Raw genomic sequence first — 12939 nt, 5'->3', positions numbered from 1 at the left:
TTATTGTATTTTCACTGTAAACTATTTGTCCTAGGACAGTCTAATAAAACCAACTGGATGCTTGAGGATATGAATCAGAACTAACAGCTCTCCTCCCTTGAGATACTCTGATTGGCTGATACATTATTTCCTTCAGGATCTCCTTTGCGCAAAGGTTGCTTTTGCATGTCAATACCATCTATTTAAAGCTACACTATAGGCCTATACACATATTCACAAATGGCCTAGCTCTTCATACGACTTATTCAGGTTGAGAGTGATGCAGATTCATAATCGATTCATAAAAGATTTATAGATGCAGAATCACATGGATCCTTAAAGTCAACTCAAACTATACATAACTGACCCAAAATGTTACCACCTCAGAACCTGACCGACGTGTTATGCTGTTGTGTGTCTTCATTGCAACATCCCCTCCGTTATTCACAAAACAGTCACAGACAAGTGTCTCAGCAGCTAATTCAAAACTCATTAGAAACATGCAATTGCAGAGCAGACTCCCAAAGGGATCCAGCTTTCTAATCAACATTCCCTACTGCAAAGCCCATCCAACAGGGCGGCTCATAACTAACGTTTCCACAGAGAAATTAAACCGAGGTGTCATTATGAAAGGAGACGCTCCTCTGATGATTTCATTATGACAGTACCATATGTTTGATGCTATATTATAGATATTGAGAATGTTATAGGAGCATTTTGTCTTTGATAGGTTGTGTAATTCCTTTTGATTTTAAAGAAACTAAAACAATAATTAACTTAACAAAATTAGTCAAATGTCATGTGGACCAGCTACCACCTTTTTTTTTTTAAAGAAGGCAAGAATATCTTAATTTTATGTAAAGGGATTTTAGTATATAAGCGAGTTTAAAGGAATATTCACCAAAAAATAAAAAAATAAAAATTTACTGAAAATGTACTCAACCTCAGGCCATCCAAGATGTAGATGAATTTGTAGAAATTTAGCATTACATCACTCGCTCACCAAAGAATCATCTGCAGTGAATGGGTGCCGTCAGAATGAGAGTCCAAGCAGCTGATAAAACATTTACAATAATCTAAACAAGTCCAGTCCATCAATTAATGTTTTATGAAGTGAAAAGCTGCATGTTTAGATTTGTTTATTACAAACACACAGCTTTTGACTTTACAAGATGTTGAACTGGAGTTGTGTGGATTATTGTAATAGATCTATCAGCTGTTTGGACTCCCATTCTGACGGCACCCATTCACTGCAGAGGATCGATTGGTGAGCAAGTGATGTAGTCTAATGCTAAATTTCTCCAGATCTGTTCCGATGAAGAAACAAACTCATCTACAGTACATCTTGGATGGCCTGAGGGTGAGTACATTTAAATTTTTTGATGAACAATTCCTTTAAATGCATATGAAATAGACTGGCTTCAGCCTCCTGTTCCTGAGCAAATAACCCATCACATGCGTCTCTTTCAGAAGAGATCTCAACAATGTTCGAAACTCAAGATTTGTCGATTGTCAATAAAAAGTTACATTTCAACACAAACTTAAAAATTTCTCATAAAATTCTTCAAAAATCTAACTATTTGAGGCATTCCAGTAGAAACAAAACAGACCAAGTTAATATTTAAGTGAAACATAACTGAGAACTATTTGAGCATCTTGAGCTATAAACTATCAACCTCTAAGCGCTAAAAATGTCTTTTGGGGTACCGGTGTGTGTGTGTGTGTGTGAGTACAGTGATTACGCATCTCGCGAGCCCACGGTGGCGCAGCGCGTGTCCTGAGCAAATAACCCATCACATGCGTCTCTTTCAGAAGAGATCTCAACAATGTTCGAAACTCAAGATTTGTCGATTGTCAATAAAAAGTTACATTTCAACACAAACTTAAAAATTTCTCATAAAATTCTTCAAAAATCTAACTAAGGCAGGCATTCCAGTAGAAACAAAACAGACCAAGTTAATATTTAATTGAAACATAACTGAGAACTATTTGAGCATCTTGAGCTATAAACTATCAACCTCTAAGCGCTAAAAATGTCTTTTGGGGTACCGGTGTGTGTGTGTGAGTACAGTGATTACGCATCTCGCGAGCCCACGGTGGCTCAGCGCGTGGATGGAGTCATCCCGCTGCTGTAGGCGGGGGCGACCCCCTTTGCCCGTCATATTAATGTGCTTTCCCGCTATTCCAACCCCCGGAACAGTACGAAAGTGTTTGCTCTCGTTTGCCGCTTGTGTTGTCCTCCGTTTGCAAACACTGGACAGCAACTTAACCCGTTTGTGTCGACAGCTGCCGAAGTTCTTTGCAATGTCTCGTCGAAAGCAGGCAAAGCCCAGAGCTTTGAAAGGTACGAAAGGCTTTTTATTTATTTAACCGCTTCCTTGTTGTCTTAAGTGAAATCCGACCGCGGGACAAACCACTGACAGACTCATTATTTGTCTCAAAGTTGTCTCATTTGTAAAACTAAACGTGTGTGTGGTTTTGAATAACCTACATAGCTGGGAATCGGGATTAAATGTCCCAACAAAATGATGGTAAAATCTGAATGAGAAAAACGGCTTAATAAACATACTAAATAACGAAATTGTAAACATCCATAGATTTGTGTGAGGATTAAATTTAGTAGGGAACGGAAAATATTACTAGCTCGGTATAAAAACAATAGGTCAAAGCACGGTCCCAAGCATAACAGAAAAGCATGTGTGTGTACAGTAGGTTATATGATTATTTTAAAGTTGCCTGAGGTTTTTATGTTTTATGTTTGCAATTTCTTGTCATCACGTCATGTGGCTCTATTATGTCACCTTGAAATCACATAATACAGATGCTATATGGAGAACCAGAAGAATGGAATGAGTAAAGAACAAATTCGCATTTTTGTATAAATAATGAGAACTGAATCTGTTGTGAATCTATTTCGCTATCTGTGCACTTATAGGAATTATTCGCTTATTTAGTTTTCCCCATAGAGATGATTCACTCGTCCACTTATTATAGAAAAGACACCGTGAAACATACCAATGAAAGTATTTCAAACAGTACTTGTCTTCAGTGCAGCCTTTTTTTAAAGAGCAAACATGCAGAGAGGGGTATTCCCCTGCTGGATGAAAAATAGATCAAAATATTGATATTTGTATACACTTGCCCTTTGGCAAAGGTGTGCCATAGTGTACTGTTATATTTTGTCGATATTATTGGTTAGCTGATAAATATAGCACATTAAATGTGAATGGCTTTGTACAGTCACTCGTTCTTGCTCACAATCTTTTCTCCACAGGTCAAGACGGAGAGATAAATACAAAGGAAGATAGTATGATAGTGGGGAAGAAACGTTGCTCCTGGGAGAGGAGAAAAGAAAAGGATGAGGAGAGGGAAAGAATTGAAAAAGAGAAGGATGAAGATGCTAAAGAGCACAAGTGTGCAACCCTACACCAAGCAGAATCATTCACCCAACAGAGGCTGAAGTACTGCCGTGATACAGGTACACACTCCCACACTATCTTTCATTATATATTATCCTTCACATTGATAAACTGTGAATATTGTGAATATATCCATCTCTCTCTGTATCTCTTCACAGACAGATTAAGACCTCTAGGGTTTTATATTCAGGGTTTAGTTTGTCTGCATGTTCGAGTGACCTTTGAATTAGGTATATTTGCAATTCCCTATCTGCACACTTACAGAATGAATCATGCCTTTACAAATGATTTTGGATTTATGAAATTGCAATTGCTAATCGTGTGAAAACACATTTTTTATGGTTTTAATATGTTTTATCCCTTAAAGCAGTTGCATTAATCCTTTGATTTAGTGTATAATTCGGTACCATGATTTGGGTTTTGGTTTTTCTCTTGTACATGTTCAGTACTTTAAAGTAGCAGCACTCCATTTGTTCAAACTGTGAATCTGGTCCTCTCACACTGATAGCAATTTTAGTCACAGTGGGACTGCTCATTATGTGGCCACATACCGAGCTAATTACATCTAAAAAAGTGTCAAAAAGAGCATCCAATTCATATTTTTGGTGTTTAGTCTGCTCTTATGAGGCTGAATTATATTTTAACCCACCAGACTTCAGCAAGACCTCTTGAAATAAAATGTTTGGGAAGCTACACAGCAGCACTCCATTTGTTCAAACTGTGAATCTGGTCCTCTCACACTGATAGCAATTTTAGTCACAGTGGGACTGCTCATTATGTGGCCACATACCGAGCTAATTACATCTAAAAAAGTGTGAAAAAGAGCATCCAATTCATATTTTTGGTGTTTAGTCTGCTCTTATGAGGCTGAATTATATTTTAACTTCAGCAAGACCTCTTGAAATAAAATGTTTGGGAAGCTACATGGTGTCATTTATCATTTAACTATCAAGTAGTTAACTATACCACAATTTAATAAAGCATAGCAAACTACATTAAAGTTCTATAAATGGTGATGTCTTAACTATATACTGTAATTATAATATATAATTAGTCTGTATACAGTATGTATATATGACATTTACTGCAAATGTACTTAATTTAGAAGCACTGCTAAATTAGTTGTTTTCAGTTTGTTACTCCCCAACAGTGATGGTGTTTTTTGTTTTCAGAAAAAAACATTTTTTCAAAAGTTGTTAACATATTTTCCTCTCTTCTTTGTCCATAGCAAATCATAATGTTGAGAAAGATGAAGCATGTTGTTTGGCTTTGCCTCTTTCCCCTGGTCCTTCCTCCTCTGACCATGAAGATGGTTGTGACCTTGGATTCAAGGGAGACACATATAAAGATAATCAAAGACTTGGTCAGTGTGGGAGGGCAAACATTCCTTTGCCTGGCAACAGTTCAGTACCTCTTGAAATATCCCAAAAAGATAACAGCAGTGAGACCTTCATAAACAGCAAACAGGGCTTGAGTAATCAATATGAACAGGGTAGTGTTATGTCCTCCCAACATCTCTCTCTTTCAAATGATCCACCCAATAACATGGAGGACACTGAGAAAAGACAACCTCCAAATTGTGCTGCACAAGATCAATCAGCCCTCTCAATGGCAGAATGTACCTGTGCCACCTCACACATGCCGAGTCCAGCCACTGCAAATACTGAAGAGATGGTATTTAGGACAATGGCTCCTTCTGCAGAAAAGAGAAAGTCTCATTTTGACTCAAACAGTTGTTTAGGAATCACCAAAAAGCTCAAGGCTTTCAACAATTGTGTTCATTGTCACAACCACATGAACCCCAGAGCACATCCACAGCCCCAAGGCATGGAAAACAAGATCAGCTCTAGTTCTGAGATCCTGACTTTTCCATCTGACCTATCGGAGCACCAAAAAGAGGCTAATGTGATGCTAGGCCACTCCGTTTTGCTTGAAGCCGCAATCACGGCGGCTGTTCAAACGGTCCTTCAGTGTAGCTTCTGTCCCACTTCATTAAAAGACCTGAATGCCCTTCAAGAGCATGTTCGCCAATCGCACAACTCGGCTTTAATCGAGAACAACGTCTTCTTCTGCTCGCAGTGCTTCCGAGGATTCCTGACAAAGGACACACTAGATAATCACGTGCAGCAGACCCACTGTCTCAAACTTGATCCAGATCCAGAAGAAACAGCAGAACGGAAGTCTTTGATTTTCTGTCCATACTGCACTCATTTGCCTACGTTTAACAGGAAGCTAAAACTGATGCAGCATATCAAAAAGACACACAAGAACATTAACTTGATGAACCTTAAAGACGGAAGGATGACAATGGGTTCGACATCACTCCAGTCTATCAAGAGTCTAGCCAAAAAAACGGCATTACCTTCAACCGACTTCATCTGTGACCATTGTGGGGCCAAATACAACGACCTGGATCTGTTTCAAACTCACCTGAGTTCCCACCTGAAGAGTATGCTTCCAAAACGTAGGTGTCCAGAGTGCTTCAAGGATTTCCCAAACCATGAATCTTTTAAGGAACACACCGTTTCTCATTTTAGCAATACATCTACGCTCTACATCTGTGAAAGCTGCAGTAAGACCTTCACCAGTGTCAAAGACTTACATGGACATCTACTCGAGATGCACACCATTGTGTTTTACCGCTGTTCCCTCTGCCAGAAGGTGTTCAGTTCCAAGATGTCTATTCAGGTTCACCTGGCCTCCAAGCACAGTAACAAGAGAACCACATTCCACTGTACGTCCTGCGAAAGGGACTTCAAGCAAGAGCATGACTTGCACCTGCATGTCAAAGAGAAGCATCTCGACAAACAATGCAAGGTGTACTGTTGCATTTTCTGCGCAGAGTCCTTTACCACGGACATTGAGTTGCAGTGTCATATCACAACACATAGTGACAAATGCAATCCCTGCGTATGTACCCAGACCAGATCTCCCCTCGAGGTGCCCTTACACGAGAAACTCTGTGCCAAGAGCCAGAGCGCTGAAGGTAACAACGTGACCCCTCCACCTGTCTCCGAACCAGTTGCCAAGGACAGCGCTGGAATGCTGCCAGTGAATAGTGAAATAAGAGACGGTAAGGTGGAATCGCTGTTCGGCCCTCCCACCAAAAGCAAAGGGAAGGCGAATCTGAACGATCCTATGTTTGCCTGTGAAATCTGCGGAGCTTCTTACACCATGCAGTCCTTGCTCGCCAACCACCAGCTGCGAGATCACCACATCCAGCCCGGGGAGAGTGGCACTCTCAAGCGCAAAGTGGAGGCAATCCAAGGGAGCCACAAATGCAAAGACTGTTCCAAGACCTTCTTCACTGAGATGGCACTGTGGGAGCACGTCCAGACTCATCTAGGCCCCACCAAGCACTGCCAATGCCCCATCTGTGGAGAGCGCTTCCCTTCACTGCTAACTCTGACTGAACACAAGGTCACCCACAGCAGGAGCTTGGACACAGGCAACTGCCGCATCTGCAAGCTTCCGCTTCACAGTGAGGAGGACTTCCTGGAACACTGTCAGAGGCACCCAGACCTGCACAACTCGCTGACAGGCTTCCGCTGTGTCGTGTGCATGCAGACTGTCACCTCCGCTCTTGAGCTGAAAATTCACGGAACTTTCCACATGCAGAAGGTCCAGGGTGATGATCTGATCAGCAGCTGCACGGATCCCTCCAGCCTTAATCCTGACCTTAAAATCTCCTCAAGCGTTGCTCAGCAGGAAACTGTGACTATGACCGTCAATACATTCGAGCATAAACCCAGAGACAGTAAGACTTGCATTTCTGTAGTCAACTGTTGTTCGGCTACGGCTCTCATACCGGAGGAGAGGGGCAATAAGAACACTCTCACCCAGACCTCAACCGTTTGAGTCAACAGCAAACTCTAAATAAAAGACATCACTTGTAAATGACAATATATGTACTCTTTTGATTGTCTGTGATCTGGAGTATCTGTTTTCAGTCATGCATTATGTATTTATGCCTTAAATGTGTGAAGACATTAAGATGTTTGGGAGAGGCTTTTTTCTCCGTCTGGTTTTAAAAGTGGTTTCTTTTGTTTTGAGATACTTGGCAAATGACTAATTCTCCCAAGTGCAAGGCTAATCTTCATTGGACACTTCTGAACTCAGATTTACTGCCATATTTGGATCATTTCCTCTGTCTTTGTTGCGTTTTAAGATAAATCCTTGTCCAAGATAAAGTCGGCTGTGAAAACATGATGCCGGGTAATGCCCGGACCATCTGTCAATAAGCGTCTCTCGAGTGGGTCGAGTGCAGAGGAGAAATGACTAAAAAGACAGTGCAGTTAGATTGAGTTTTGATTCCAAATATTTAAAGTTGCCGGGTTAAAGATGTACATTAGGTACAACACAGTGCCATAGTGAAGTGCCAGTAGTGGAAATGTACAGTATTAGTCTTACTCTTAAAGGCATAAGAGTGAATATAAATCAAGGCATGGTAAGTCTAGAACTGAAAATGAGCATGTTGTGTAGTTTTCTGAGTGACGCACGGCCAGGACCACCACAGGTAACTAGGGTCATGTATGCTGTAGCCTACAATGGCAAATAGAAAAATAGAAACACCTGTAAATAGAAACACCTGTAATGATGGCCACTGCTGAGGGAAATGTTTTCCAGCCTTACATGTTTGAGCCGAACTCAGACCCCGAATCAGCGACGACAGGCGACAACCTACCACCTCCTCAAATGCGCTTACAACAGGATGTTTCAGAATGGTAATTAATTTGATTTTTTTTCAAAAACCGAATGCAGTAATCTACGTAACGCGGACATTACATAATGCCTGTTATTACAGTACATAAAATTTCACTTACCACATAAACAGAGTAAGGAGAGATGACTGAGGATGATGGCGAATTGCAGATCCTGAGCACCTCTTACAAACATCTAATCTTGTAAAATGTGTGAAGTACTGCCGCTCCATAGTATAAACAAAGTATGTGCGATGGCGAATCTCGAAAGTGAAAGCGAAACTAAAATCGTGCATTCAAAAGCAGTTTCAATGCCAGGCATATATAACTGCAAGAGAAAATATTTAAATATATATTTTCCTCTCATCTTGTATTTATTAACTTTAGGGGTTCAGTAGTACACGTCATTTTCTTGGGGGGGGGATCACCATGCCAGTGTTCTGACAAATAATGCTACCTATCAGATTATGCTACCAACACTGTATTTATCCTACTGTAAGGGTAGGTTTAGGGTTGGGGTAGGTGTACATGTTAATAAAGCCTCACACCTTATTAATATCATGCTGGAAGCAAAATCTGATAGGTAGCACTTTTCGCTATCGAATTATGCTACCATCTGTTTTAATGGGAGATAGCAAAATCTGACAGGGTAGCACAAATCTTCAGAACACCGACTCAACATCGTGAAGTCTATCAGCTATCGGCCCAACCCTAGTTCGGAAGCCTGTGCAATGATTTAGTTTCCTGACATCCATCGATTGAACAGCGTTTTCTTGACATGTTTCCGTGTTGTTGTTGCTCAGCAATGGCATGGACGCGATGTTGTCTGACTCTGGGGGTTTGGCAAAAGGAGAGTGGGACTGTGGGTGGTGCTCGGGGTGGTGACTGAAGGCGGTGACTGAGTAGTTCTGACGTCACCTTTTTACGGAAGTCACAACGCTCATGAAAAGGCACAGCTACTTTATGCAGGCTGTGTGCATTTGTCAGTGGATTGACTGTTTTGAAACTTATATGGTAGTTACATAGCCCTTAGACCTCAGTTATCATGGAAAAAGCCAGGAAATTTCAGTTTTGACAATATGGGACCCTTAAGTTGACTTTTTTTCATCTTTTCTTTTAAATTATGTTGTCAAATACTGTAACAGTATTGGGCATTGGTTATAATACGAATATACATCTGTACTGGCACTCTAGTACTTGTATTATTGCATTCTATTGTGTAAAGTATACTATGTGATGTCACACAATACAATATGATTGGCCAATTTGAATATGATTTAAGGTAATATAAAATATTGTAGTATTATCACAAACAGAGAGTATACAGGCTTCTGCGTTTCAAGAGGGAACGCATTAAAATCAATGAAAAAGCTTTTATACAATTTCGCATGTTCACATAATGACCAGTAGATGGAGCCGCGAGAATATTGTGTAGAAACACGAACCCAAAATGTCTTTTAGTAGGCCTATACAATACATATTATTTTATATACTACTATTTTACTGCTATACATACTATTTTGTCAAGCTTCTGTTTAAATACTTCAGTGGCAAAGTTAAATTAACAGTTTACCTTTATCTCTCACACAAGCCTCAGGGTGAGGCCTTGTCATTACTTGAGATTGAAATTTAAGATGTTCCTGCAGTCAGCTGTTTCCCGTTATGATGACCCTCCCATAAAGACGTACATGTTTCATGATATGTTCTTTCATTCCAAAATAGGCCTACATGTTAAAGGAATAGTCTATCGTGGGTAGCCGACGATTACTAGCCTACTGCAGTAATTTTGACGCACACCTCAGTGTGCACGAATGGGGCATGCGCACAGTGAATAGGAAAAAGGAAAAAAATCAAACATTTGCTGCAATTTCCTGTACTAAAAAAAAAAAAAAACTGCAGAAATAAAGTAGATTAGGCTATACACCACTGATTTGGCAGCTCTTAACGTGAAATAGTAGGTGATATATTTTACATGTGATGTTCATGGCACTAAAATTTTAAAGTTTTAAAAGATGAATTCCTAGATGGAGAAAGGTAGGTAGGTCTGAGTGCCTGAATACAGGATGTTTTCTGAGGAGCCTTACTTCCTTAATGCATTAATAATTCACATTTCATGAAACATATCAAGAGGGATACAAAAGAAAGCAAGAGACAGAGAATTAGAGTGAACAGAACTAAAGGAAATAGCTTTGAAGAAAAACATTCAATCGCTTGGGATTTGTTATAGATTTGAAGAGAACTACAGTCTAGACTCTAGATCAATGTAATGTCTCAGTCTTAGGCCAAACAAAGTAAATAATTCACTGCCATTTTTATTGTTCATCGTCTATGGATAAAGAATGGTCTTACTCTGTGAATGAGTATAAACCACATTTCACAGAAACAAGATATTGTTTCACAATCTCACACATTCTTTGTGAAATATATAGTGTTGTAGATTATGATGAGTGATGTGCCTACTTAGTTAAACACATGTCCGCAGACTGAGGCAAGACAGTTGCTATTTACACATAGAGTTAGTCAGTCACACTCTTAAAAATAAAGGTTCTTTACTGGCATCAATGGTTCCACAAAGAACCTTTACCATCCATGGAAACCTTTCATTCCACAAAAGGGTCCTTAGATTATTAAAATGTTCTTCACACTAAGAATAAAATGGTTCTTTTAAGAACTGTTCACTGAAAGATTCTTTGGGGAACCAAAATTGGTTCTTCTATTGGCCTCACTGTGAAACCCCTCTTTTGGAACCTTTATGTGTAAGAGTGCAGTCAGTCTCAGCCAAATGCTCAGTGCATCACAACAGGGGCGGACACCAATGGGATGATTGTTTGCTATTGGCCGAGGACAGCTGCTGGCTGCTTAATTATTCATTGAGGGAAGGGCCAATTAGGAACCTTAGGAATTAGGAATCTTGGTAACTGAGTCAATTATTCATGATGTTTACAGTGGAAGGAGAGGGCAGACATACCAGATGACCATGAGTTTGTCTGGCTTTTAGTTTTTGCATTAAAGACACCAAGAATGTCATTTTTTACTCAAAAGTGTGAAGGAGGAAGAATGCTGAACTGCTGCACTGGCTTAATATGTAATCAGAAATTGATTTACAGTAGTCAGCATTTTTCTTTTTTTGTTCTTTATTCACATCTCTCATACTTAAAAGAGCACACAAATAGGTCAACACATCAGAGATAGTTTTCAGCTACCCAAATTTTAATCATCAGACCTCAGAAACCAATAGTTTTCAATATTTAATGCTGAAATGACAGATGACCACTTATTAAATATTTCACTGTGCATACATTTTTCAATAACAGTTTTTTCAGGATCTGTTGAAATATTTTATTTACTAATTTTAGTATCATACTCTTAAAACCATAATTAGTTCCATGCCAAGTTCACAGGAAAAATGTTGTGCTTCTCTTGTAATCTCGCTTGAGTTTATTTACAGTTTCTTAAAAGAGTAGCATTATGAGCAAATTATCAATAATTGGGACTTTATGAGAAAAGCTTGACTGCAATTTATTATGGTCTAGTTTACAAATGAAATCTGGGAAAATAGGACAAATGGGAAAATCAAGCAAAATAAGAGTGTTACACCTAAAAAATCCAGTTAAATTCATTAAAATAACATTACAACAAAAATAATCATAATGCAAAACACATCCATTATAAAATCTTATAAAAACACACACACACACAAAATAATTTAAGGAAATATGTTTGTACATAAAAAACTTGCCAAAGAACACTGTCATCACTAAACAGCATGCACTGACATTCAATTTTCAAAACAAAACACTGAATCTGTATTACAGTAAATTATGTGAGAACATAAAAATGTGATGCTGTATGTCGTTTGAAACAGTCAGTCTCAGACTTTAGCCAACACACCATTTGAAGCTTTATTGCACACAAAAGGCAATCACTTGCCACACTCTCAGAGAAAAAAAAAACATACAAAAATATTGTACCTTTAGGAGTACAGCGGTTTGTCACTGAGGCAGTACCTTAAAAGGGACACTTCTGCAACTTATTTACCCCTAAAGGATTTATAATAGTACCATAAGTGTACATATTCCTATATTAAGGGTGCATGTTACTACTCTAAGGTACTACACAATTTAGGGGCGTCTTTACCCCTGAAGGGTGCATATTAGCACCTTAGTATGCAAAGGTGTCCTTTTGAGGGTTCTGTCCCAGTGACAAGCCATTGTACCCCTAAAAAAGTACAAATTTTGCAAAAAATTTTCTGACAGTGCGAAACAGCAAGCTCTAATCTGATTGGCTGGCTTGATACACCATATGTGATTGCAGCTGCACATTTTCACCAGTCCACTTTGTAAATCATGTTACAAAGTACTGAGCTGCTACAATAAATCGGTCACTGGATTTGCCATAATTTGCCCAGTTAGTAGCACCAAGTCTGTGATCAGTTTTGAGGCACTTAGTAGCAACTAAATAGACTGTTATCCCACATTATGTCTGAAATTCTGAGCAGAAATTCTGAGAATTATACACAATCTCTGCTAATATTTTGTTTTGTGAACTTCTTTCATGCACAGTATCAGTTACTTTGGTATGATTGATTTTAGGTAAAGGCCATGCAAAAACAAAACGTGAAGTGAATCACTTTAAAAGTGGGTCAGATTGCCTCTTCCTGTCTGTTGAGTTTGTGCTTATCAACACAATCTGGAGAACATGCTCTAGATAGGAGTCCAAGATATTCAGAAGCTGCAGCTCAGACTGGGTGTTATAGAAACATTCTGTGACGGAAGTGGATTAGGAGGTGTGAAAAGACCACAATAATAACAGGAAATTCACTTTTTTTTTTTTTTTTTTTT

General features: G+C 39.2%; 1 protein-coding gene across 1 annotated transcript; it reads left to right on the top strand.

Moving 5' to 3' along the window:
• The first annotated feature begins 2122 nt into the window (after positions 1–2122).
• LOC107723420 (zinc finger protein 521) lies at positions 2123–7557 on the top strand. The gene is made up of 3 exons (XM_016532014.1): positions 2123–2323; positions 3254–3457; positions 4627–7557. Exons 1-3 carry the CDS (start codon positions 2146–2148, stop codon positions 7254–7256), a joined length of 3012 nt encoding a protein of 1003 aa, XP_016387500.1. The 5' UTR covers positions 2123–2145; the 3' UTR covers positions 7257–7557.
• Positions 7558–12939: the final 5382 nt, after the last annotated feature.

The sequence above is a fragment of the Sinocyclocheilus rhinocerous genome, unplaced genomic scaffold, assembly GCF_001515625.1.
Source record: "Sinocyclocheilus rhinocerous isolate Xijiao unplaced genomic scaffold, SAMN03320098_v1.1 scaffold1725, whole genome shotgun sequence".
Taxonomy (NCBI): domain Eukaryota; kingdom Metazoa; phylum Chordata; class Actinopteri; order Cypriniformes; family Cyprinidae; genus Sinocyclocheilus; species Sinocyclocheilus rhinocerous.
Note: the sequence above shows the minus strand (reverse complement) of the source record. Positions and strands in the feature narration are given on the sequence as shown.